The following is a 24,564-nucleotide window of genomic DNA, read 5'->3' as shown; positions in this document are numbered from 1 at the left end:
TGTCAGGCCAGAGGAGCTGGGCAGCTGGCCTGTCCTAGGGCAAGAGGGAGGTCCCCAGCCGCCTCCTGCTCTAAGGGGTCTGCTGGATCCACTGCTTGGCCTCTGCCCTGACCCTCAGCCCAGAACAATAGATGCTTCTTTTCTCCTTAAACATCTCCGTGGGACTCTCCGTGGTCCTGGAGTTCTAAGCACCTCAGACTCCACCTCCCCCACCCCACACCCCCTGCAAGGCTACAGCCGGTGCATTTCAGGTCCTTTGTCTTACGAGGGAGGGACTCCACTGGCATACTTTCAGACGTTCTCATTCTGTCCTCACTGCTTCCCAGTCCTGCAGCTCAGTCAGTGAGGCTGCTGGGAAACAGGGCTGACTCAGAGTGTAGGGGGAGCCACCCAGCCCCCCAGGCCTCGCTACCTGTCCAAGGGTCCACCAGACTGGGAAGAGCTACAGGGATGGGGAGCCTCAACTGCACCGAGCAGGAGATGTGCACCCCAGACGGAGCAGAGGGGAGGCGCCTGGGCTTCTAGCATCCGCTCCCTCAGGGACACCTCAGTGCTGGATCCACACCATCTGAGGAAAGGGGTATGGAAAGCATCCAAGGTCCTTAGACCCAGAGACACATGAAGCCAATGGCCAAGGGGTTGGGATCTGGTCTGCCACCTCCCAGAGCTCCAGAGACAGGAGTGGCAAATCCCATCGCTGGCCCCCACCCCTCCCAGGAAGGTGCCTCAGCTCTGGGCTTTTCTTGCTGCCCTGTCCTCGGGATATAGCTGTGGACTCCTGGCACTCCAGTGCAAGGAGGGGTATCAAGGATCCCCCTCCACCTTCTCATCTCTTTAACTCCATTCCTCTGCAAGGTTTCTGATGCCTGTGTTTGGGGGAAAAGTTACCAGGACAGGGCATCAGAAAAGAATCAGAGAGGATGAGGAACAAGAATAAGGAAGGGCTGGCCTCACCTGGGAGAGTGTGTTTTGTTGTTGTTGTTGTTGTTTGGGGGTTTTGTTTTTGTTTTTGAGATGGAGTCTTACTCTGTTGCCCAGGCTGGAGTGCAGTGGTGTGATCTTGGCTCTCTGCAACCTCTGACTCCTGGGTTCAAGCGATTCTCCTGCCTCAACCTCCCGAGTAGCTGGGATTACAGACACTCGCCACCACGCTCGGCTAATTTTTGTATTTTTAGTAGAGACGGGGTTTCACCATGTTGGCCAGGCTGGTCTCGAACTCTCGAGCTCAGGTGATCCTCCCGCCTCCGCCTCTCAAAGTGCTGGGATTACAGGCAGAGAGTGTGTTTTTGCGTGTGCATGTGTAAGCACACACACGGGAAGGCTCACGTGTGGGTGGGTGTGTATGTAGCTGAAGAGGCAAGTGTGGGTGTGTGAGGGTGTCTGTGGATATGGATGGCTGAGAGGCTGGAGGTATGAGTGAGGTGTCTGCATGGAGGTGGTACTATGCTGGGGATAATGAATGTGTCCAGAAAGTCTCACAGCACAGTGCGACCAGCTCTCATACCCTAGCCTCCCTACGGAATGCCCAGGGGCATTTTCTAAGACTTGGTCTCCTGAGCCTCACTCCAGGAGATTCTGACTCCTTATCTGTGAGATGGAGCAGGGCCTCTGGTGGTTCTGATGGGAAACAGAGGTCAAGAGTCAGGGACACTGGGGTTAAGAATGCTGGTGGTGGGGTCAGCCTGGCCAAGGTCCAACCCCCCAGATCTGCTCCTTCTCGCTGTGGGATCTGGGGCAAGTTACTGAAGCTTTCTAACTCTCAGTTTCCATATCAGGAAAATAAGAAAATGGCAATACCTATCTTGTAAAGAGGTTATGAGAAGGAAATATGGAGCATGGTATGGGATAAATAGTAAGCACTCCATCGATGGCACCTATTTTTATTATTATGAATGCACGGATTATATATAAAAGTCTCCATGGCCATCTATAGCTGTGTGTCGGGGGGGGAATGGATGTGTGTGTAAATGTGTGTATCTTGCCATTTGAGCAGCTTAGGGAGGTGCATTATGTACAAATGTGTGTATGATATGAGCGTGCATATAAGAAAAGGTGTGTAGGTGAGAGATGTGAAGGGGTGTGTATGTGAATATTTGGGTGAGTGGACAGCTGAGAGCAGAGGAGAAAGGTTTCTCGGGAAGAAAGAGTCTGAATGTATCAACGTGCCCCGAGCCCACTCAGCCACCCCATCACGCAGAGTTCCTGGAAGCTGCTATTGTACTAGGAGTGGTTCCCAGCAGCCCGGCTGCCTCCCAGCCCCTCCTTTGCCTCCCCTCCCAGCAGTGCCAGCTGGGGCAGGATTCCTACCCTACACCACCATCATTAACTTGGGATTAAGCTGGGCTCTCCAGCTGAGATGATGCCGTCACCGCCCGCCGCCTCCGCCTCTGAGGCCTGGGGTGGCAATGAGGGAGAATGGCACAAGGGATGCCTGCACCGGGCCATTCCTGGGAGCTCTACCTCCTACCTCATTCTGAGAGCTGCTTAGCAGCCGCCCTCACTCCCAGGGGCCAGGGCTAGGCCTCAGCTGCAGCATGGGGCCACCCCCTAACCCTGGAAGAGGACTGACGGCTAGATGTGCTGGGAAAGGAACTAATTGGTTAATGGGGATCCCTTTCCCCATGACCCACCAAGGAAAGCCTGAAATCAGCTGTGTTAAGAGGTAGAAGCCAATTAGGGATAGCCTGGCTCCCACCTGACACTGCAGAGGCAAAACGGACTGGCCCCACCAGTCAGCAGAGAGCACACCCCAGCCCTGTCGAAGGGAAGGTGTGATGTCCGGCCAATCTGTGGCTCTTCATCCCCTGCCCTGCCCTGCCCTGCAGCAGGACAACGATGCATGAAGAGAGAGGAGTCTGCCCCATTTGCCTGTTTGGCACTCATTGGTCCACCAAGCTCAGGAGGAATTGATCTGTCTGTGCCACGGACTTGCTGGGTGACCATGGGCAAGTCACTCCCTTTTCTGGACATTTCTTGAATTGTGATACTGGAATTGTATAAAACTGCCACCAAAACAAACTGCCCACCCTCCACCCACCATAAGGCAATCCTTCTCCTCCAAGTACCCACCCCACATGTAGCTCCAGCAGACATCTGCTGAGCACACTGTCCGTGCCCGCCAACTTCCAAGGGTTTGTCTGGCTGAATCCTCATGCAGACCCTGGGAGGTGAACTCATATTCTTTTCATTTCACAGGTGAAGACACTGAGGCTCAGAAGGGTTCTATAACTTTCCCAAGGTCCCACAGCTAGTAGAGGGCCAGCCTAGTCCCCAGGCCCAGGCCTCGTTGGTCCACACTGCCCCAGTAAGGGTATTAGGCTCCAGGGACACACATCTTCTCTGCATGTTTGTGGCTGGCGACGTCTCATGCACCTCACACCCCACAGATCAGTTCTTCTGTAAGGGTCCCTTGAAAGCCCCTGGGAGGTAGAACTGCTTCCATTCTGAGGCCCCAGCATCTTGAACTTCATGGCATTTGCTACCTTGCACTGTCAATTTCCTGTCTCCCTCCTTGGACTGCAAGCCCCTTGAAGAAGAGGGACTGTGTCTTAATCATTTTTACAAGCCAGTCTCTAGCCCAGTGCTGGGTATAGAGCAGGTGCTCAATACCTGAGTGTAGGATGGGTGATTGATTGAACTAATATGGCCAGATAGGGCCTGCCCAGCCTATTTAAATTCAAATTTAAATTAATTAAGTAATATAAAATGTAAAATGTCATCCTTCAGTCGCAATAGCCACATGTCAAGTGCTCAACAGCCCCACGTGGCTAGTGGTTACCACATTGACCAGTGCAGAAAATGGGACATTCCCATCATCAGAGAAAGTTTTACTGACAGCACAGCCCAAGAGGCCAGGCTCCAGCCAGGCCCAGGCTCTGAGGCCTCTGGTGGTGTCATCACCTGCAGCTTGGAGTTCAGCCCTGGGATCCCAAACCACCTTCGGGCCTGTCTTTGAAGACCAGCCCCTCAGTGTGCTATTCCCAGAGGAGTCCACGGAGGAGCAGGTGTTGCTGGCATGCCGCGCCCGGGCCAGCCCTCCAGCCACCTATCGGTAAGGCCTCTGCAGTGGGTGCTGGGAGGCCCTGGGCAGCCATTGAACTTTCCCTCTCATTAGCCCTGCCACCAGGCAGGACTCAGAGGTCCCCTTCCTCCGTCCCCTGCTGCAGGTGGAAGATGAATGGTACCGAGATGAAGCTGGAGCCAGGCTCCCGTCACCAGCTGGTGGGGGGCAACCTGGTCATCATGAACCCCACCAAGGCACAGGATGCCGGGGTCTACCAGTGCCTGGCCTCCAACCCAGTGGGCACCGTCGTCAGCAGGGAGGCCATCCTCCGCTTCGGCTGTGAGAACCGCGGGGGACCAAGACACTTTGGGAGAGGGGGAGAGGGGACTAGGAGAAAGTACCCAGAAAGGACAAGTGACACCCTCAAGCCGGGCCTTCCTGACCTCACATGACATGCCTTAGTGAACTGCTGCCTCTCCGTGAAGGATGAGTCGGGGAGGGGCTCACAGGCCAGGAGGACAGTGCCTGAGCCCCTGGTCTCTGCCTCCAGTTCTGCAGGAATTCTCCAAGGAGGAGCGAGACCCAGTGAAAACTCATGAAGGCTGGGGGGTGATGTTGCCCTGTAACCCACCTGCCCACTACCCAGGTGAGTCCAGACCTGAGGCCAGGGTTAGAGAGGGCACAGGAAGGGCTTCCAGATGCTTGGCAGACGAAGGATGGAATAAAAGGTGACCCCTGGAAATGACCCTTAGAAGCACCCATCCCTGGGACCCTAATTTTAAATGATCTGTGTTTCCTTTATGGGTCTGTCATTTTCCATCGTTGTGCCCTGCTTCCGCCTTCAAACTGGGTGGCCCCTGAGGGCTGCGATCCCTGGCAGACTTAGTGCTCCCTGAGGGCAGGAATAAAGTCGCTTCTTCCCTCTAGGTCCCCCCTTAGCCCCAGTTCAGAGCATGGTGGCTGTCAGGACAGGGCTTGCAGAACCCCACCAGCATGCTGGGGTCCCACCCAGAGTGGCCCTGTTAGCCCAGCACCCCCTGGTTTCCTCAAACTCCTCACATCCTAGGCTTGTCCTACCGCTGGCTCCTCAACGAGTTCCCCAACTTCATCCCGACGGACGGGCGTCACTTCGTGTCCCAGACCACAGGGAACCTGTACATTGCCCGAACCAATGCCTCAGACCTGGGCAACTACTCCTGTTTGGCCACCAGCCACATGGACTTCTCCACCAAGAGCGTCTTCAGCAAGTTTGCTCAGCTCAACCTAGCTGCTGAAGGTCAGGCTTGGCCAGGCGTGGCTGGAGGGAGGGAACTGGAAGGGTCAGCGGGCATTGGGAAAAGGGTTTTTCCTGTGGAGATTGGAAGATCAGCTCGCAGGGCACTGATTCCAGGCCCTTGACCCCCAGATCCTCCTGCTTCAAATCCTCAGGCCCTTGCCCCAGGCCTCAAGGAGATTCCACACAGCTGCCTAGACAGAGTTGGCTCTGAAAGGTGCTGAGATCCCAAGCACGGGAGCACCTGACCTGGAGTCATCTCCATCTGATTTGTAAAACGCTCTCTCCCCAGATACCCGGCTCTTTGCACCCAGCATCAAGGCCCGGTTCCCAGCAGAGACCTATGCACTGGTGGGGCAGCAGGTCACCCTGGAGTGCTTCGCCTTTGGGAAGTGAGTGTGAAGAGAGAGGGGAAGCAGGGCACGGTCCGTCGGGGGCACAGGTGACCCCAGGGTGAGGGCAGGCAGAGTCAGGGCTCTCATCTTGGTGTCCCTCACAGGGTCTAGCAAAGTGCTGGGCACATAGTGGGTATCGACCACCACTCACTGGACAGTAACTCTCTGGGTGAGGCATCGCATATGCCAGGGGCCTTCCATGGCCAGGATCGCTTGGTCTTCCAGCAGTGCATGGCAGGCTCAGACAGCTTGAGTAACACCCAGGGCTGGAGGCAGGCAGCACAGTGTACAGACTCCAACCCTGTCTGTCTCATTCAGATCCCAGCTCTGCCACCCGCAGACCTTGGGCAAACTGCCTAACCTCTCTGTGCCTCAGTTTCTTTATGGTGGTGATAATAGTACCTACCTTATAGGGTTGTCATGAGGATTAAATCAGTTCATACATGTGAGATGCTTAGAACAGTGCCTGGAATTTAGTTAAGTGTTCCGTGAATGTTAACAGCAATCTATTTGAGAATCACAACAGAAAGTGTTCTCTTTCTTGCACTCCTAGAAGAAGGATTCACTAGAACAGGGCTAAGCAAATAGCCGGTGCTCAATAAATGTTTGTAGAATGAAAGAAAGAATGTGATTTGTACTTTGGCCCCCTCCTCCCTCAACTATCTCCTATGGTTACCTGGGAGAATCTTTGCCTTGTGGGAAGTTTTGGGCTTCCAGAAAATCCGCATGAAAAGCATGTGGAAGAGGGGCCAGGTGCGGTGGTTCACATCTGTAATCCCAGCACTTTGGGAGGCCAAGGCGGGCGGATCACAAGGTCAGGAGATCGAGACCATCCTGGCTAACACGGTGAAATCCCGTCTCTACTAAAAATACAAAAAAATTAGCCAGGCGCGGTGGTGGGTGCCTGTAGTCCCAGCTACTCGGGAGGCTGAGGGAGGAGAATGGCATGAACCCGGGAGGCGGAGCTTGCAGTGAGCGGAGATCGCCCCACTGCACTCCAGCCTGGGTGACAGAGACTCCGTCTCAAAAAAAAAAAAAAAAAGAAAAAAAAAAGAAAAGCATGTGGAAGGGGACTATATTAACCCATTAAAACTGACACCTCAGTCCGTTTTAGTGCACAGATTACTACTAACTAAAGTCTCTTTGAAAGTAGGGGCAAGGCCTGCCCTGTAGAGGCAACGGAAAAGAGAACCCATAAAGACCCAGGTCACAGGCCACTGTGGTGGAAGGCAGACCCAGAGGCATGGTGAACAGTGCAGGGGAGGGCAGGCCAGCTTCAGGGTGCAGACCCCGCAGAAGCCCAGCTTCACTGGCTCCAGGGTTGTTGCAGGGGGGATAGGTAGAGAAGCCCTGCCTCTTGCCCCTTCCCTGTGTGTGCTCCCAGCCTACCTGGGAGAGGAGAGTGAGGATCAGCCAGAAGGCACCCTCTCTCCCTCTGTTCCTCCCAGGCCCAGCATCTCAGGAGGGCCTGAGAGTCTGGGTATGAGGAGCTGCGGGCACTGCAGGGGTAGGCCCAGCTCAGCCCACACCCTCTGGCTTTGTCTCTCCTGCCAGCCCTGTCCCCCGGATCAAGTGGCGCAAAGTGGACGGCTCCCTGTCCCCGCAGTGGACCACAGCTGAGCCCACCCTGCAGATCCCCAGCGTCAGCTTTGAGGATGAGGGCACCTACGAGTGTGAAGCGGAGAACTCCAAGGGCCGAGACACCGTGCAGGGTCGCATCATAGTGCAGGGTACAGAGCCAGGGACACCTTTTCCACCCCTCCTGACCCCCATTCCCGCCTTCACCCTTGTCCCCAAGGAAACAGACCCAAAAGTCAGGGAGGAGACTGGGAGGCCCCCTGCATGAGCCTGCTTGCCCTAGGACAGCACTGAGTCTGGGACCAGAAAAGGCTAGTGCTGTGGTCAGCTCAGAGCTTCAGTCAGGGGTGCAGAAAGCACACAGGAGGCTCCAGAATGATTTAAGTTGCGAACGCAGCCATTGGCACAACCACAGAGTGCCAGCTTTCTTATGCCTCCTTCTTCCTGCCCCCTCCTCTTTGTCCTCTCCGTCTCAGAATGCTCATGGCGCCCTCTGCTGTCTGGCACAGGTACTGCTGCCCTGATTTTCTGTTCCTTTTAATGAGCTGGAAGCTCCTCCTAGCTCATGCCAGGTTTTCTTTTCCGGGCTCCCACAGCTCAGCCTGAGTGGCTAAAAGTGATCTCGGACACAGAGGCTGACATTGGCTCCAACCTGCGTTGGGGCTGTGCAGCTGCCGGCAAACCCCGGCCTACAGTGCGCTGGCTGCGGAACGGGGAGCCTCTGGCCTCCCAGGTAGGAGACATGGGGCTTCCTCCCACACATCACAACTGTCCTCTGCTCACTTGGTTCCCTCACCCCCTAGAACTTCCCCTGCACCACCAGTAGCCCCTCTGGGTTAATTAGGGTGTCACAGGGTGGTCCTAGGACCACCTGAGGACTTCTTCCCATCCCAGTCCCATTGCCACAGGCTGGGCCTGGATCCAGGCACAGTTCAGCCACAAAAGAAGTGATGTGGTCCTGACTGGGTCACCTCACCCTTCCAGCTTTGGGGAGGCCTGGGTAATCTGCATCCTGAGGTTCCAGGTGGCCCTGAGGTAGGACTCGACATACGAGCCATATCCTCTAGGGATTATCAGCCTAGAGTCTCCACTGCCCCCACCCCTGCAAACCCCTCCTCCCTGTGGCTCCCATGGTCCTGATCCCCCGGGCTCTGGGCTCTTCTGCACAGAACCGGGTGGAGGTGTTGGCCGGGGACCTGCGGTTCTCCAAGCTGAGCCTGGAGGACTCGGGCATGTACCAGTGTGTGGCAGAGAATAAGCACGGTACCATCTACGCCAGTGCCGAGCTAGCCGTGCAAGGTAAGGGGCCCAGGGAGGCAGGGGACATCCCAAGGACATGCATATGGTGCCTTTCAGAGCTCTGAGTTTAGATGTTTCCAAACACACACGCACATACCCTGTGGCAATTTTCCTTGGTTTTCCAACAGTTTCTAAGTAGGAGAACTCAGAGATTTAAGAAAGGAGATGAGACACAGGGTTGACAGCTGCCAGAGGGCAGGGTCTCTGACTTGTCCTATGTCTGGCACACAGTAAATGTTTGCTGCAGTGAGTGAAAAAAACAGAAACCAAATCAATCAGATCTGTGTAACCCAACCCTTTCAGCTATGTGAGCTTTGGCAAGTTACTTAGTGTTTCTGTGTTTCAGTTTCTTGATTATAAAATATAGGCAATAATAGTCCTGCCCTCCTGGGCTGCTGTATGGAACAAGAAAGAGGTACAGCATAAAGGGCCTGCCCATCATACAGCAGGTGCTCGGGAAATGTCAGCCAGTGCTAATATTTAGTTGTGTGACTTGAGCTCACTGAGCCTCAGTTTCCTCATCCATAAAATGGACACAGTGATACCCACCACATCAGGTTTTAGTGAAGCTTTGCTAAGAAGCATTCATTCATTCCTTCATCCATTCAACCAATACTTACTCAACACTTCACAGGGGATGAATACAAAAGATACGGTCTCTGCCTTTAAGTAGCTTACAATCCAGTAGAAAGGGACAAATAAACCCCAAATCAAACAATTAAATAATTTCAGCTAGCCATCAAATATAGTATAAAGGAAATCCAGGCAGGGTGCAGTGGCTCATGCCTGTGTAATCCCAGCACTTTGGGAGGCAAGGGTGAGTGGATCGCCTCAAGCTCAGGAGTTCGAGACCAGCCTGGGCGACATGGTGAAACCCCATGTCTATGAAAAATACAAAATTTAGCCAGGCATGGTAGCACACACGTGTAGTCCCAGCTACACAGGAGGCTGAGGCAGGAGAATCGCTTGAGCCCTGGAGGCAGAGGCTGCAGTTAGCTGAGATTGTGCTATTGCACTCCAGCCTGGGCAACAGAGCAAGACTTGTCTTTAAAAAAAAAAAAAAAAAGAAAAAGAAAAGAAAATCCAGTAGAGCGATGGGCGTGAGATGGGCCTGTTAGATGGGGTGGTCAGAGAAGTCCTCTCTGAGGAAGTCTCATTTAGACAGTGCCCTGAATGTTAAGGAGCCAGCCGCGTGAAGATCTGGGGAATTTCCGGGCAAGATTTACAGCAAGTGCAAAGGCAGGAAAAGACTTCAAAACTTCAAAAGAGAGAGAGAAAAAAAACAAAAGCTAGGTGACTGGAACATAATGAATGGGGGAGAGAGTGGAGCAAGATGCGATTGGAAAGGTGGAGACTTATTTGTGAAGAGCCGGGCTTCACTGAGTGTGAGTTGAAAAAGCTGTTCATTCCCAGCTGGGTGGAGAAAAGATTGTAGAAGGAACGTGCAGAAACAGGAAGACTGATGTGGGGTGGCGGGGGTGGTGGTGAGGGGTGGAGGGCGGGGTGTTGTCAATAGTCCAGGCAGGAGATTTGACAGCTTAGGCCAGAGAAAAAAGGGCTTGGTTCTGGATGCATTCTGGAAGGGGTGCTGATAGGAGTCACTCATGGGGTGGCCTCAAAGGGCACGCCAAGTAATGTCTTAATCAAGGGTGACAGTACTTTTCTCTGTGGCTCTCCCCTTTCTTCTAGCACTCGCCCCTGACTTCAGGCTGAATCCCGTGAGGCGTCTGATCCCCGCGGCCCGCGGGGGAGAGATCGTTATCCCCTGCCAGCCCCGGGCAGCTCCAAAGGCCGTGGTGCTCTGGAGCAAAGGCACGGAGATTTTGGTCAATAGCAGCAGGTACCACCCACATCCCAGCCTACACAGTTCCTGCTCCTCCTTGTTCTCCATGGAGGCCAATTCCCCTCCTGTGACAACAGTCACAGGAGTTGGCCAGTCCCAGGGACAACCATGCCTGAGCTGGCCACATCCGCTTTGTCCTTGCCACAGAGTGACTGTAACTCCAGATGGCACCTTGATCATAAGAAACATCAGCCGGTCAGATGAAGGCAAATACACCTGCTTTGCTGATAACTTCATGGGCAAAGCCAACAGCACTGGAATCCTATCTGTGCGAGGTGAGGGCTGCCATGTGGGTAGGCCGGGGGCTTGGCCTCCTCAGGGTACTGTCCTCCCCATCATCCTGCTCCTGTGTCCACATTGCTCCTAGTTGGGTGTCAATGCCACCCCTGGATTCAGTTTTGCTTGGGACCACCCCCTGGCCACCATCGAGACTCTGGTCATGCCTCCCTGCCTGCCTCCCTGCCTGCCACACACGGATGCAGTCCTGGGCAGTTGGGACCTGTGGGTCACACCACCTCTTCTCTTTGCTGGGCCTTAGGACAGAGCCTCTCAGCCTGCCCTGCGGCCCCGGCCTGGGCCCATTTCCTCCCCCATCCACCCAGGTGCCTTGTTTTTCTTGGCAGATGCAACCAAAATCACTCTAGCCCCCTCAAGTGCCGACATCAACTTGGGTGACAACCTGACCCTACAGTGCCATGCCTCCCACGACCCCACCATGGACCTCACCTTCACCTGGACCCTGGACGACTTCCCCATAGACTTTGATAAGCCTGGAGGACACTACCGGAGAACTAATGTGGTGAGGCCTAGGGCCAGAGCCCTATGGCTTCTCCCTCCTTCTAGAGAGACAGGGGCCCCAAGATGTCCTTAGCCATCCCCACCTTTAAGAACCCCATAGCCTAAGCGTCCCCATTCCCCCAGGCCCACACATGGCAAGCTCATCCTTGGATGAACAGCCGACCTTCCTGGATTCCACCCAGGGACCATGCATTTAGGAGAGGGTTAGGGACAAACCTGGAATTGTGGGCAGCCACCAAGACACTCCCACTACTGTTCTTGTTAGCCTGCCCCCCTAGGGCAAATGACATTATTAATGTGGACAGTCATTGACTGTCTCCTGAAACAAACTTTGTTGTTTAGTCCCCAGTGGTTCTAAGTGATGAGTCGTGATTCCCCCCATTGAACAGACAGGAAAACTGAGATCCGGTGGGGTCCATGGATGTCATGGAGTAGGGGACTCCCAAGCTCTGCCTCATGTCTCATGGCCTGCTGCACTGATCAGGGCCGGTGGTCTGACCTGCCGCCCCTAACTGTCCCCGTGTGCAGAAGGAGACCATTGGGGATCTGACCATCCTGAATGCCCAGCTGCGCCATGGGGGGAAGTACACGTGCATGGCCCAGACGGTGGTGGACAGCGCGTCCAAGGAGGCCACAGTCCTGGTCCGAGGTGAGGGGTTTCCCACCTCTACCCCTACCCCAACTCCCTTAAAGCCCAGCTGGCCTGCTCTGACCTGCTCGCCTCATCTCCCCTCCCTTCCCACAAAGCTGCGGGGAAGGGCTTCTAGCGGAACTCCTGTGAGCTGGATATACCCTGTGGTTCTCCACAGGTCCTAAATGATCAGGACATTTTTCTTCCAAAGCCAAAGTTTAAAAAATCCACTCCTAAACACGTCCCAAGACAGGAGTGCTTTACTGAGCCCTGAAGTTTTCAAAGCCTAGTGCTGGGAGATCTATGCACCTCTCCATGTGACAGCCTCTGTGAGCGCCCCCCAGCCTTGAGACACATCCCTCCACCCTCCAACTGGCACCCGCCCCGACTGCCCACACCCCTTGCCCGCCCTCCCACCTGGGTGTGTGTTCACTGTGCCCTCTGCTGCCCTATCTTGGTACTGTACCAGCTCAAGCCTGGCCGGGAGGAGGTTGGCTCAAATTGGAAGCTGCCCAATTCTGACCCACTGTGCTCTGACCTCTTGGTGCAGGTCCGCCAGGTCCCCCAGGAGGTGTGGTGGTGAGGGACATTGGCGACACCACCATCCAGCTCAGCTGGAGCCGTGGCTTCGACAACCACAGCCCCATAGCTAAGTACACCCTGCAAGCTCGCACTCCACCTGCAGGGAAGTGGAAACAGGTTCGGACCAGTAAGTGTGAGCCCCACCTGGGTCAGTGCTGATAAGGCTTGACTGGGTGTAGGAGGTGGAAAGGGTCAAGGGTTGGGGATCAGGGTCTGAGGGCCAGGGCTGAGCCTGGAGCTTCAAAGAGGGACAAGCTCTGCCCTCTGCCAACAGAGAACATGCAGGCAGGCAGGAAGACAGTCACACAGAAAGTAGGAGAGTCGGGAAAGAGTTAGAAGAGGAGGCGCTTGGTCTATGCCCTTGAAGGATTGGTAGGACTGTTACTGGAGCAATGAAAATATTCGTGGGGACATAGGGGCATGGAGGTGCACACAGCATTAGCAGAGCCACCAACATACGGAAATTGAGTAGTTTTTCAATCATTTCTGAAAAAGGTACTGAGTGCTTAGTATATGGCAAGTACCGAAGTGAGGGCTGGGTAGATAAGTGGTGATTCAGGCCAGTGCCTGCCCTCTGCATCCAGATGAATAAGCGAATGCTGGAACATGGACTCCCTGGTGCCTTGCAGATCCTGCAAACATCGAGGGCAATGCCGAGACTGCACAGGTGCTGGGCCTCACCCCCTGGATGGACTATGAGTTCCGGGTCATAGCCAGCAACATTCTGGGCACTGGGGAGCCTAGTGGGCCCTCCAGCAAAATCCGGACCAAGGAAGCAGGTGAGAGTCCTGTGTGTCCCAAAGAACTATCATCAGGGCAGAGACCCTGGCACCACTTATAGGGAATGCCAAGCCAGTCACAATTATGCTGAGTTCCAACCCTGCTCACAGGCTTCAGACTCTCACAAAACAGAGGAGGACAGAACACGAAGTTGGGACCAGGGCCACTGCATGGACAAACCATCTAGTCCAAAGTCCAAACTCCTCATTTAAAAACTGGCCAACCTTACAACTGCATGTGAATCTATAATTTTTTTAAGTTTAATTTGTAAACGTGGAAAAACCAAAGTTCGGAGAAGGGAAGAGTCACATTGACAGAGCTTGGACTTGAACCCAGGACCATGGAGAGGTAGACAGATGTCCTCCTGGAAGAGTATGCACTACAGAAATCAGTTAATGCTGGCTGGGCACAGTGGCTCACGCCTGTAATCCCAGCACTTTGGGAGGCCGAGGCAGGCAGATCACCTGAGGTCAGAAGTTCGAGACCAGCTGGCCAACATGGTGAAACCCCGTCTCTACTAAAAATACAAAAATTAGCCAGGCGTGGTGACACACACCTGTAAATCCCAGCTACTCAAGAGGCTGAAGCAGGAGAATCGCTTAAACCCAGGAGGTGGAGCTTGCAGTGAGCCAAGATCGTGCCGCTGCACTCAAGCCTGGGCGACAGAGCGAGACTCCATCTCAAAAGAAAGAAAAGAAAGAAAGAAAAGAAATCAGTTGATGTGAAAGATATGTGTGTGTGTGTGTGTGTGTGTGTGTGTGTTCTGTGCAGGGGGCTAGGGAAGCAGCCAGTGTCTCCAAGCCTTTAGATGCTTTCTTTGGGAGCAGACGGAATGAATAACCTGCCCACAACCCTCAGCAAAAAATATGTGGGTGTCAGAACTTGAGTGGGGAAGGAGGGGGAGAAGAGAACCCAGGAGAGAGTGGGGGAGGCACAGGCTCCAGTCAGCATCTGCTGAGAGGCTCCTGCCCATCTCCGAGGCATTCGCAGGGGAAGGCCTGGAATGAGAGCCTCGGACAAGGAGCATAGATTAAGGACCCTGCCTCCCCTCCTCTCACCTGCCCAGACCTGTTGCATTGGATACGTAGTGAGGGTCCACCTTCTTGTCTCCCTGAAACATGTTCTCCTACATGCCCCAGACTGACTCTCCAGGCCCTTTTTCTAGAATCACTCAACATTTTTAGCTGGTACCTCTCCTAAGAAATTCCAGAGGGAGCACTTTCTTTGATTGATCCTGAACTTCTTGGAGGGTCAAATGTGGAGAAATGAGGGGACTCCTTTATTCTATTAATAGTATCCCAGGAGCTGAGGAGCACAAAGACAGCTGTGATGCAAAGGAAACATGATGGGCTTTAAAATCAGAAGGGCTGAGTTCAGATTCTACCTGTGCCATGTATTACCTGTGTGACCTTAGGCAAGTTGATTAACTGCTCTGGGCCTCAGTCTTTCCACCCTGAAAAGGGCAATAATGACACCCACCTCACAGGATCAAATGGCCAATGTGTTTAAGTGCCTCTTGCAAATTACAGGGCCCTAAACTATTGTCATCAGAAGCAAGTGAAAAATCTCCAGCTGCTGGATTCTCTGCGGAAATATTTTGACCCCCAGCCAAGCTACTCTTTGCCAAGCTGCAGGAGCTGATGAAATAAATTCTTGTTTTAATATCATCTTTGTTTAATACTAGAGACAATTAGGAGATTAAATCTGCAACAAAAAGAAAAATAGTAATATATCACCCTGGAGCCCAAAAGTAGTTTGTTTTGTTTGTTTGTTTGCATTAACTGCAGTTCTGGGTTATTTATTCCCCTTATTTTAAAGCAAATGAGAGTTGGTCTCTGTGATTTAGTTTAAGTTGATGGAGTAAGGAGGACAATGATCATGTGTGCATCATCGGCTCTGTGCTAACCACCGTCTTGTCTAATTTCATTCTCATTATGGCCTCTGAGAGAAACATGATTATCTTCATAGAGAAGAGAATCAGAGGCTCAGAAAGGTTAAGTAACATGCCCAGGGAAGCACAGCTAGTAAATGGCAGAGGTGGGATTTGATTTCAGGACTGCCTGACTCCAGAGCCTATGTTCAGAGGGACCATTGGAGGGCAAACCCAGGGCCCAGTTGAAGGGGTTCCCATCTTAAGATGCTCTACAGGCACAGGCTCAGGGCTTTCATTTCTTCCTTGCTCATTAACAAGCCATATTGGTGTCCCTTGGCACTTGACAGCCCCCTCGGTGGCACCCTCAGGTCTCAGCGGAGGAGGTGGAGCCCCCGGAGAGCTCATCGTCAACTGGACGGTAAGCTGCAAGGGTCAGATGTCCTCCTCCTCCTCCCCGACTCCTCTCCTGCTTGAGCAGCTGCAGAAGGGACCACTGCACAGCTCTGACTCAAACGCGGATAACTTCCTGTCCCCCTTCCACGCACCCGCTGCCCCTTACGCGAATCCACGCTGCAGGCGCAGGCGTCCAGGGCCGCTACTCTTGGCAAAGGTTGGGTGGGGACAGGGAACGGGCAGGGACACGTGCCGCGGACCCTCGCCCATGCCACGCTCTTGCCCCTCAGCCCATGTCACGGGAGTACCAGAACGGAGACGGCTTCGGCTACCTGCTGTCCTTCCGCAGGCAGGGCAGCACTCACTGGCAGACCGCCCGGGTGCCCGGCGCCGATGCCCAGTACTTCGTCTACAGCAACGAGAGCGTCCGGCCCTACACGCCCTTTGAGGTCAAGATCCGCAGCTACAACCGCCGCGGGGATGGGCCCGAGAGCCTCACTGCACTCGTGTACTCAGCTGAGGAAGGTGGGCTGCCCCCGGGCCCACTGCTCGTCCCTACCCCAGCCACTTGTCCACAGGGGTGTGGGGTGGAGGAACGCTGCTCATCTCCCAGCTCAGTTCCATAGGATGAGGTTGAGAGGACACCTGGGTTCCACACCACTGGCCTCACTTCCAGCTCTTGCTACCTTGTCTCCCTTCGGGGTTAGGAAAAGGGAGGCTGTCTGGGAAGAGAAGTGGGCCCTGGAGCATTGCTTGGGGTGCTCCCACTCGGCCTTCATCCTGAAGACTTTCCTCCAAAATCTTAAGCAAAGGCCATCCTGGTTGGGGCTGCTCTGCAGGACACAGGGGAGCCTTGGGAATCCAAACCCATTCTGTATTGGTCCCCAGAGCCCAGGGTGGCCCCTACCAAGGTGTGGGCCAAAGGGGTCTCATCCTCAGAGATGAACGTGACCTGGGAACCCGTGCAGCAGGACATGAATGGTATCCTCCTGGGGTATGAGGTGAGCACCAACCTGGGGGCTTGGGAGAGGAAGGGGTGCTGGGGCTTCAAAGCCAGGTGGGAACAACTCACAGATCACTAATCATTCCTCCTGGCATCCCTGGTTCGCTGACATGGCAAGCTGAGCATCCAGTCTATGCAGCACTGTGAATGCAAATTTCACTAAGACCCCATGGCAGGCCGGGCACGGTGGCTCATGCCTGTAATCCCAGCACTTTGGGAGGCTGAGGCGGTAGACCTCCTGAGATCAGGAGTTTGAGACCAGCCTGGCCAACATGGTGAAGCCCCGCCTCTACTAAAAATGCAAAAATTAGCTGGGCGTGGTGGTCCATGCCTGTAATCCCAGCTACTCAGAAGGCTGAGGCAGGAGAATCGCTTGAGTTCAGGAGGCAGAGGTTGCAGTGAGCTGAGATTGTGCCACTGCACTCCAGCCTGGGCGACAGGGTGAGACTCCGTCTCAAAAAAAAAAAAAAAAAAAAAAAGACCCTATGGCTTATGCCCATTGGGGAAGACAGACCCTGGAGGCAGCCTTAAAGTAAATGCTTGGCTAGAGCCAGCATTGGAAGCTGGGAGGGTAGAAGGAACAGGTTCTGGGAAGGGGCACGGCCTGCCCCTTTCATCCCAGAGCCCATTCAGGCTGGCCTGTCCAGGGCTGCACAGAAAACAGCCTGAGCCACTCTATGGACAGTTGATCATCCTGTCCCGGGGGAATCTGGGGCCCAGCAGTCTGGCCTGAGTCCTGGGCCCACTGAGAACTCCACATCGGGGTACCTGTGGAGCAGATGGCAAGTGAGGGGAAGCAAGAGGGAGAGAAAGAAGGAAAAGCAAGAAGGAACCATCAAGCTGGGCCTACTAGTGATAGCACAAGTTCATTCCAGTAGAGTACTCTCGATTTGAGTACAATAGCTTAGGCAAGCCACAGGGTGGAGACAATTCCAAACTCTGCCCTTGATTTGAAAGCATATTTAGCAGGTCTTCATGCTATGATTACCATGAAAATGGGTTTGCATTTATTAGGCAACCTTCAGAAGCTTGCTTGGGGCCAGGGGACTACTTTGCAGTACAAATAAGCATTTTCTGTCCCTTAGCAGAATGCCCACAGTAGCCCCCCAGGTTAATGAAATGAGATGGGTTCCAGCAGGCCATTGCTAGGTTGAGCCTGTGCCACCGGCTCCCTCCCTGATCCATGTCTTGAGCACCTTCCTTGAACTAGGCACCAACAGACAGCAGGGACTCACACCCACATGGCCCTGCTGTCTGGGTGCTCGTGATCTAGTGTCCAGGTTCTGAGGCCTGAGACTGGGTCACAAGGACCAGGATGAGCAAGAGGGGAACAGAGTGCGGGGGGCCGGGGCAGCCTTGAGATCCTGGGCTTGACTACTACCCCTTGGGTACCTCCACCTCCTTCAGATCCGCTACTGGAAAGCTGGGGACAAAGAAGCAGCCGCGGACCGAGTGAGGACAGCAGGGCTGGACACCAGTGCCCGAGTCAGCGGCCTGCATCCCAACACCAAGTACCATGTGACCGTGAGGGCCTACAACCGAGCTGGCACTGGGCCTGCCAGCCCTTCTGCCAACGCCACGACCATGAAGCCCCGTGAGTCTGTCTGCCTGGGGTGGGGGTAGGGGAATATGTTGGAGGGTGGATGCCTCTGAGATCACTCCTTCCCCGATGATAAGACAAATGCTCTAGCCCACCAGCTCTGGGCTGAACAGAAACTAGGCAGCGAGCCTAATGGAAATAAGGGAATGGAATTCATGGCCCCTGAAGCATCTCACACTTCTCCAACCTTTGGATTTTCATGGGCTTTGTTTTGTAGGCATGGGTGACAGAATGTGCTGGGTGTAACTGCTAGAGGCAAACATCCAGAGAAGGGCTGGCTACAGGTGAGGGGGTGCGGGGTGCCAGGGAAACGTTTGGACATCTCTCCAATTCTTCCTCTCTGGCAGCTCCGCAGCGACCTCCTGGCAATATCTCCTGGACTTTCTCAAGCTCTAGTCTTAGCATTAAGTGGGACCCTGTGGTCCCTTTCCGAAATGAGTCTGCAGTCACCGGCTATAAGGTGAGGAAGGGATCAGCTAGGCCCAGAATGGGAAGGAACAGCTCCTCTGTGTTTCCAGTGAACATAAGATCTGAGTGAGACATAAGCAAAGGGTTTGTGACTGTGAGAGGAATGAAATTCATGAACGATTCTCTCGGTAACTTGCAGTAGAAACTATAAAAACAGGCGGAGATGGTATCACTGCAGAAAGGCAGAGTTCACAGGGGCAGTGATGGACTATGGGGATGGAGTATGGGGGTTCTTCTAGCTTAAGGAGTCTACAGAAGCAGTTCAGTGGCCTGCAAGCTTTCCTCCACCAATGAGGAGCTTTGTCAATGGGGAGGAGGGGTGAGGAGGCTGGACCTCAAGAGCCCAGAACCATCGGGGCTCCTCCCAGTACCTAAAGCTGGGGATGACTCAACGATCAGCCCTGGTGTCAAGAAACTCCTCCTTCCTACAGATGCTGTACCAGAATGACTTACACCTGACTCCCACGCTCCACCTCACCGGCAAGAACTGGATAGAAATCCCAGTGCCTGAAGACATTGGCCATGCCCTGGTACAAATTCGGACCACAGGGCCCGGAGGGGATGGGATCCCTGCAGAAGTCCACATCGTGAGGAATGGAGGTGCTGCCCCTCCCCTGCCCTTATCCCCTCGAGAGATTCAGGATCCACCCAGATACCTGAGGGGATCATTCACACCCAGGCCAACTCCAATCTCCACCCGCAAAGGAAAGTAAAAGGCAGGCAGGAACCAAGTGCAAAGTAGTCCTAGAACTGCCTCGCCACCACCTTTCTACCCAGCCCCCAGAACATCCCAAAGGGCCAGGGAAGGGAGCAGGGTGCAGGGGGAGGCTGAGGACCAACCAGCAATAGCAAAGGGCCTACAAAACACTGTAGGAGTCGGACTGAGAAGACCACCCAGCCGTCCGCTCCCAGGCCTGCAGCTGGCCCTGTGAGTCTCCTTAGGAAAGGTCTCAATCTTGCCACAAGGGTGGGGCTAGGGTAGTCCCAGGCCCAGCTGACTCAGCTTGTGCTGGTTTCAGGCACAAGCATGATGGTGGAGAACATGGCAGTCCGCCCAGCACCACACCCTGGCATCATCGTTTCCCACTCCGTGGCGATGCTGATCCTCATAGGCTCCCTGGAGCTCTGATCCTGGAACCCCTCCCTCTGCGCCGCAGCTGGACGCCACTGCCGATGGACACAGCCAGCCGGCCCCTTCCTGCTGCCAAGGTGGCCTGACACTGTGCCAGAGAGTGGCTGGTTTTAAATACCTACTTTAAACAGTGCCCTTTTTGTAGGAGGTAGGATATTTTATATTCTGCCGCAGGATAGAACCCACGCAAGGATTTTCTTTAAATCGAGAGGCACCAGGCAGTAACTTCCATGATGACACTGACACCTATACCTGAGCTCTAGGCTGCCTGGAGGAAAGGAACAGGCCCATGGGAAGAAGGGGGTTTTAAAAACATGTCTTCAACTCAGCAGAGATGGCACTCTGGGACCCTATATGGACTCCGCCACTTGAGAGCAGTCCTAGGCCGGGCAGGAACACCAGACATGAACAGGCTGAAGAACTGGGGCGAAGTGCACGTCACCATCCTTCAGTCTAAGGAAGAAGGGCAAGCCCTGGGACCAAGAACTCTCCTACCTTCTCCCTTGAGCAACAGCAAGGACCCTGACGCTGTCCCCGATGACTCCCTAGGGGCTCCTGCCTGCCCAAGCGGCTGAGAACCAGCGCCCCGACGCCTGAGGCTGGGAGCCTGAGCCCCTTCAGCTTTGAGGGGGGTGATACTCCAGGCTGCTTGGGGTGGGAGCCAAAAAGAGTTGAGAGGCCAGGGCCCTTGGTGGAAAGGGGCACCAGCCTTGGTCTGAGATAGTCACAACCCAGGTGACGTTGCCTTCTCAGCCAACACTGCCAACCTGACCCTGTCATCCCCAGATTGACAGCGCCACTTCAGGTGGCTGGGTGACTAAAGGGCTTGTCTTGGTGGGGTCTCCCACCTCTCCAAGACCCATCCTGCACAGTCCCTCCAGGGTTTGGGCAGGAGATGGCAAATCATGCGCCCACCTCTCCCTCCAGCGCAGCCTGCAGTCAGCTCGGCCTCCCCGACCTGCAGCCCCGAACTCTGCTCTCCCAGCACTGACTCACTCCTGCCTGGGAGGGGAATGCAGCATTCATGCTGTGTGTCCTGGAATTGGGAGGTTTCTGGGAAGGGCAGAGGATAAATGTGGCCCTGCCTGCTCCCAGGTATACCTAGGACCACCTGGCCAGATCCGCTCCCAGATGGCCTTGGACTGCTTGCATTTCTCCAGAGAAAAAGGGGTTAATAAATGGGCCATCCTTTCCTGAGCTCTGGGTATACTACCAGTCACAGAACGTCGGAGCTGGAAGAAGCCTTAGAGCTCAACTTCTTCAAGCCCCTCACTTTACAGATGAGGAAATGGAGGTGGTCCAGAGAGGGTCTGGGATTCCCAAGGTCACACAGCCCGGAAGAGATGGGGCTGGGTTAAGAACTCCAGTCTTCCACCTTTCTGTTCAAGGCTGTTTATCTACCCAGAGGAAGGAGGCACTGCTGAATGGCTATGGCCTGGCTAAGAAGGTGGTTAGTCAATAGGGTATGAAAATTCTACTTCAAGGGGTTCGGATTGGTGATCATGGGGATTGGTGATCATGGGGATTGGCATGGCTGGGTTCCAGTCCAAGGTGTGGGCAGAGCTTCTACCGAACTTCAACATGGAGTGCTGACTTGAAGCTACCTGTCCCCCTCACTCTTGCCCCAAGAGGCCAAAGCAAGAGCAGATTCCCTAGGCAAGAGCAGCAGCACAACCAGGAAACCCCAAAGCCCGTGCTCCGACAGGTGGCCCTTCACAGGGGGCAGTGGGACAGGCATCTTGAAGGGCATATGTCCTCAGAAGCTCCGAGCCTGTTTTCTGTAGTTTACAGTTAGAGCTCTATTTTGTTATGGTTTTTTAAACTTTTAAGTCCTGCTCTATTTTCCTGGGCAGGTTTATGTTGATGTTTACCCACTACAATTTTTTAAAAATATAAGCTCACATGCCTTTTCCCTGCCACAACCAAACCCCTACTCTACCCTACCCACCCACCCCCAGCCCAGGTCAGCTTTCCTGGAGCTGGCTAATCAAAGCTTCCTCACCTCTTCCCAACCCTTACAAGCAAGGGTGCTAGGGGCTCAGCTATATGACCATTCTCCCTGACAGGGAGTCCAAACTTGGCCTAGCATCCCTCCTGGCCCCGCTCTGGCCACGACTTGGCCTGTGCCTGGTTCTCCATCAGAAAGGGGATGCTGAACAAAACCTCCTTCCAAGTTTTATCCAATTCCTTCCTCATTGCCTCGGGCTGCGTCAGGGGAAGCAGGGGACAGGTGTCCAGTTGCTGGGCCGAGGGAAGAGCTGGTTTGGCATAGGACATAACCAGTGAAGCTAGAGGCTATAGCCCCTAAACTTGCTTGAGGCCAACGATAATTACTCACAACTAAGTACCTTAATGCTAATGAGGTCCACTAAAAAGGGGAGGAAGGCAGACCTCCTGGGAGACCCACGAAGGGTTTTTAACCAGGGAAAACTGAGCCCCCGGAAAACCTAACCACTGTGCAGGCAGAATTTGTTTGAGGGATAGAACGACAATAAAATAAATGTTCCTGCAGCCTGAGATTTCAGGTAGAGTACTGATTAAGGTTTAATAAGACAATAGGTGACCTGAGGACATGCAAGCTTGTCAAATGCAACAGCCTCCTGCTAGAGTGACTTGTACATGAGCTTGCTTGCAGAAGACTAGATTAGATGCTTCTCAGGATCCCCTGATGCCCAGGGGTTCTCTGATTTTCATGTTCTCTGCCCAGATGCGCTGGGGGAGTTGAGAGTGTGCTTATTTTCACTGTGATCATGAGACCACGGTTCTGGGTTATCTCCTCTCACACATCAAGCCCCAGAGGAGGCGGCAAGAGAAACAGCCACAAACAAGTACTTTACCCCACGGCTTAGTGGCCAGTAAACACCCTGGGGACTAGGGACAGGAACCACCTGTAGGCACCTCTTTAGGGCCCAGGGAGACAAGTGTCCTCTCTTCTACATACATTTGGGCTCCCCTTACAGAGCCCTTTGCCCTGGCTCTGTGGTCCTTGTTGCTCTAACAGTCCAGATGTACACCCAGCCTCAGGGGGAAGGCAGCTCTCTCCAGACAGAGTCTCAGGGCCCAGCAAGGTCAGGTTATCTGCTTTCATTCAGGGCAGCAAATGATAGAAATGGTGCCAGGGAGTGGCAAGGGCATGGGGGTAGGTGGGGGGTGTCTTTTTCTTTTCATAAAGTAACAACAGACGAGACTGAGATTAAACATCAGAAAAAAACCTCTGGAATGACCTTCCTCATTCCAGGAGGCCCTGGAATAAGTAAGAGGCTTCTTTCTGAGGGACCTTTGAGGAATTTTGACAGCTGTTGACATGGGGTCTAGGATAGGGGAAGCTGTGACTGGAGGGGCAGGAGATGGTCCAAGTGTCCATCCAGAGATGAGACTCTTAGAATCAAAGTGTTCAGCCCAGGAAGTCTTGGAGATCCCACCTGCTGTGGCCCTGTACCTTACGGGAAGCCATTAAGGGGGCTCATCTAGGAATTCTGGTTACAGCCCAGTGCTTATCCCAGCGTATGCTGCCTCTTTAGAGCAGTCCCAAGGGCCAGCCAGCCTGTACTCTGGGCAAGAGCCCAAAATGGCTAGGAATGTTTGACTCCCTTAATCTCTTCCCCAGCTACAGGGGAATCTTTTCTCTGCCTGGTCTCAGAATGGGACTGCCAACTGGCTCATTGGTCGAAGATGCAGTATCCTCAAACCTGTGGCCACTGGCATGACAGCGGTGCTCTGTCTCCCTGGGTGAGACCTATCCTAGGCTTACTCCTGGATGTGATGGGGATTGCCAGAGAGGCTCTTAGCATAAAAGGGATCAGATGGGCATTTTTCTATGTGCCTCCAAAAAGCTCCATGGAAACACGCACCTGGTAGCTGTGGGACACCTGTGGACTTGTGTATATGGTCATAGGCTTTGGGCAGACAGGACGAAAAGGAAAATGAGAGAAACAAAATGGGTCAGATAGCTTTGGCCAGAGCCCCAGGCAGCCTTTGGGGCCTATGACACTTAGTGCCCTTAGATGGGATATATCTTGCCTCGGCCCCAAGACTCCTCCAACTTACCCGTCCCATCCAGGGCCTGCACAGCTTAGAGAGGCTCACAGCTTGGCAAATGCTAGGGCTTCATCGGACCACTGACTTGACTCAGTGTTTGTTAAAACAGAACCACTCCCATTGGCCTACTACTTCTCTCCTATACTTCTTGTAATGATAGTTATTTATTGACTCTGGTAGCAGGCAGTTCTTAAATAAAGATGGTTTCTCAACCTGTTGGGGAAGCTGGCACGAGCTGTGGGTGTTTTTATCATCAGGCTAAAGCATACTTCCTTGTCCTGTTCTTCACTCCAGAGGCTTTTATCCAAGAATTTCTTTACCCCTCACACAGCGAAATATAAGTAAGTTACAACATACAGTCTATATTGCTTCATCCAGTCCCAGGAGGAGGGAAAAATTAGGCCAAGATCTTAAGGCAGGTCCAAGCAGAGCACAAGCAGGCATTTGGCTAGAATCAGTTGGCTTTACCTAATACAGTGTCAGTAGACAATGCTTATGTGATGGTACTGCTTCAAGGTGGCCTGATTTTTAAGACATCTTTGAGGTGTTGACTCAATGGTCCCAAAGGAAAGTTTCCCTGCAGAGATATTAATGATACCCAACTGGTGAGAACGAGGCTGCTGCCTCTACTCTTGGTTCACAGCAGCCACAAGGGTTTGAATTACTAGTCACTTTCCAGCCACACTTTCTCACACATTCGATAACCATTTATCAAACTTTTTTTTTTTTTTGAGACAGAGTTTCGCTCTTGTCACCCAGGCTGGAGTGCAACGGCATAATCTCAGCTCGCTGCAACCTCTACCTCCTGGGTTCAAGCGATTCTCCTGCTTCAGCCTCCTGAGTAGCTGGGATTATAGGCACATCATACCTGGCTA

General features: G+C 53.7%; 1 protein-coding gene across 2 annotated transcripts in view; it reads left to right on the top strand.

Moving 5' to 3' along the window:
- CNTN2 (contactin 2) overlaps positions 1-23,918 on the top strand; it is a 34,781-nt gene extending 10,863 nt beyond the window's left edge. Inside the window, exons 3-23 of one of the 2 annotated variants that reach the window (XM_054466828.2) lie at positions 3,907-4,051; positions 4,167-4,342; positions 4,554-4,649; positions 5,070-5,279; positions 5,569-5,668; positions 7,226-7,401; positions 7,846-7,982; positions 8,419-8,548; positions 10,238-10,388; positions 10,539-10,666; positions 11,015-11,190; positions 11,718-11,838; positions 12,371-12,529; positions 13,032-13,181; positions 15,424-15,473; positions 15,739-15,973; positions 16,337-16,449; positions 17,859-18,045; positions 18,399-18,511; positions 18,951-19,119; positions 19,539-23,918. In XM_054466828.2, coding sequence (XP_054322803.1) covers positions 3,907-4,051; positions 4,167-4,342; positions 4,554-4,649; positions 5,070-5,279; positions 5,569-5,668; positions 7,226-7,401; positions 7,846-7,982; positions 8,419-8,548; positions 10,238-10,388; positions 10,539-10,666; positions 11,015-11,190; positions 11,718-11,838; positions 12,371-12,529; positions 13,032-13,181; positions 15,424-15,473; positions 15,739-15,973; positions 16,337-16,449; positions 17,859-18,045; positions 18,399-18,511; positions 18,951-19,119; positions 19,539-19,648 — 3,032 coding nt within the window. In that variant the 3' untranslated portion in view covers positions 19,649-23,918. Of the gene's footprint in view, positions 1-3,906; positions 4,052-4,166; positions 4,343-4,553; positions 4,650-5,069; positions 5,280-5,568; positions 5,669-7,225; positions 7,402-7,845; positions 7,983-8,418; positions 8,549-10,237; positions 10,389-10,538; positions 10,667-11,014; positions 11,191-11,717; positions 11,839-12,370; positions 12,530-13,031; positions 13,182-15,402; positions 15,474-15,738; positions 15,974-16,336; positions 16,450-17,858; positions 18,046-18,398; positions 18,512-18,950; positions 19,120-19,538 lie in introns of both variants that reach the window. The other variant, XM_054466818.2, reaches the window with a different exon arrangement.
- The last annotated feature ends 646 nt before the right edge of the window (positions 23,919-24,564 follow it).

Source organism: Pongo pygmaeus, chromosome 1, assembly GCF_028885625.2.
Source record: "Pongo pygmaeus isolate AG05252 chromosome 1, NHGRI_mPonPyg2-v2.0_pri, whole genome shotgun sequence".
In the NCBI taxonomy this organism is placed as follows: domain Eukaryota; kingdom Metazoa; phylum Chordata; class Mammalia; order Primates; family Hominidae; genus Pongo; species Pongo pygmaeus.
Note: the sequence above shows the minus strand (reverse complement) of the source record. Positions and strands in the feature narration are given on the sequence as shown.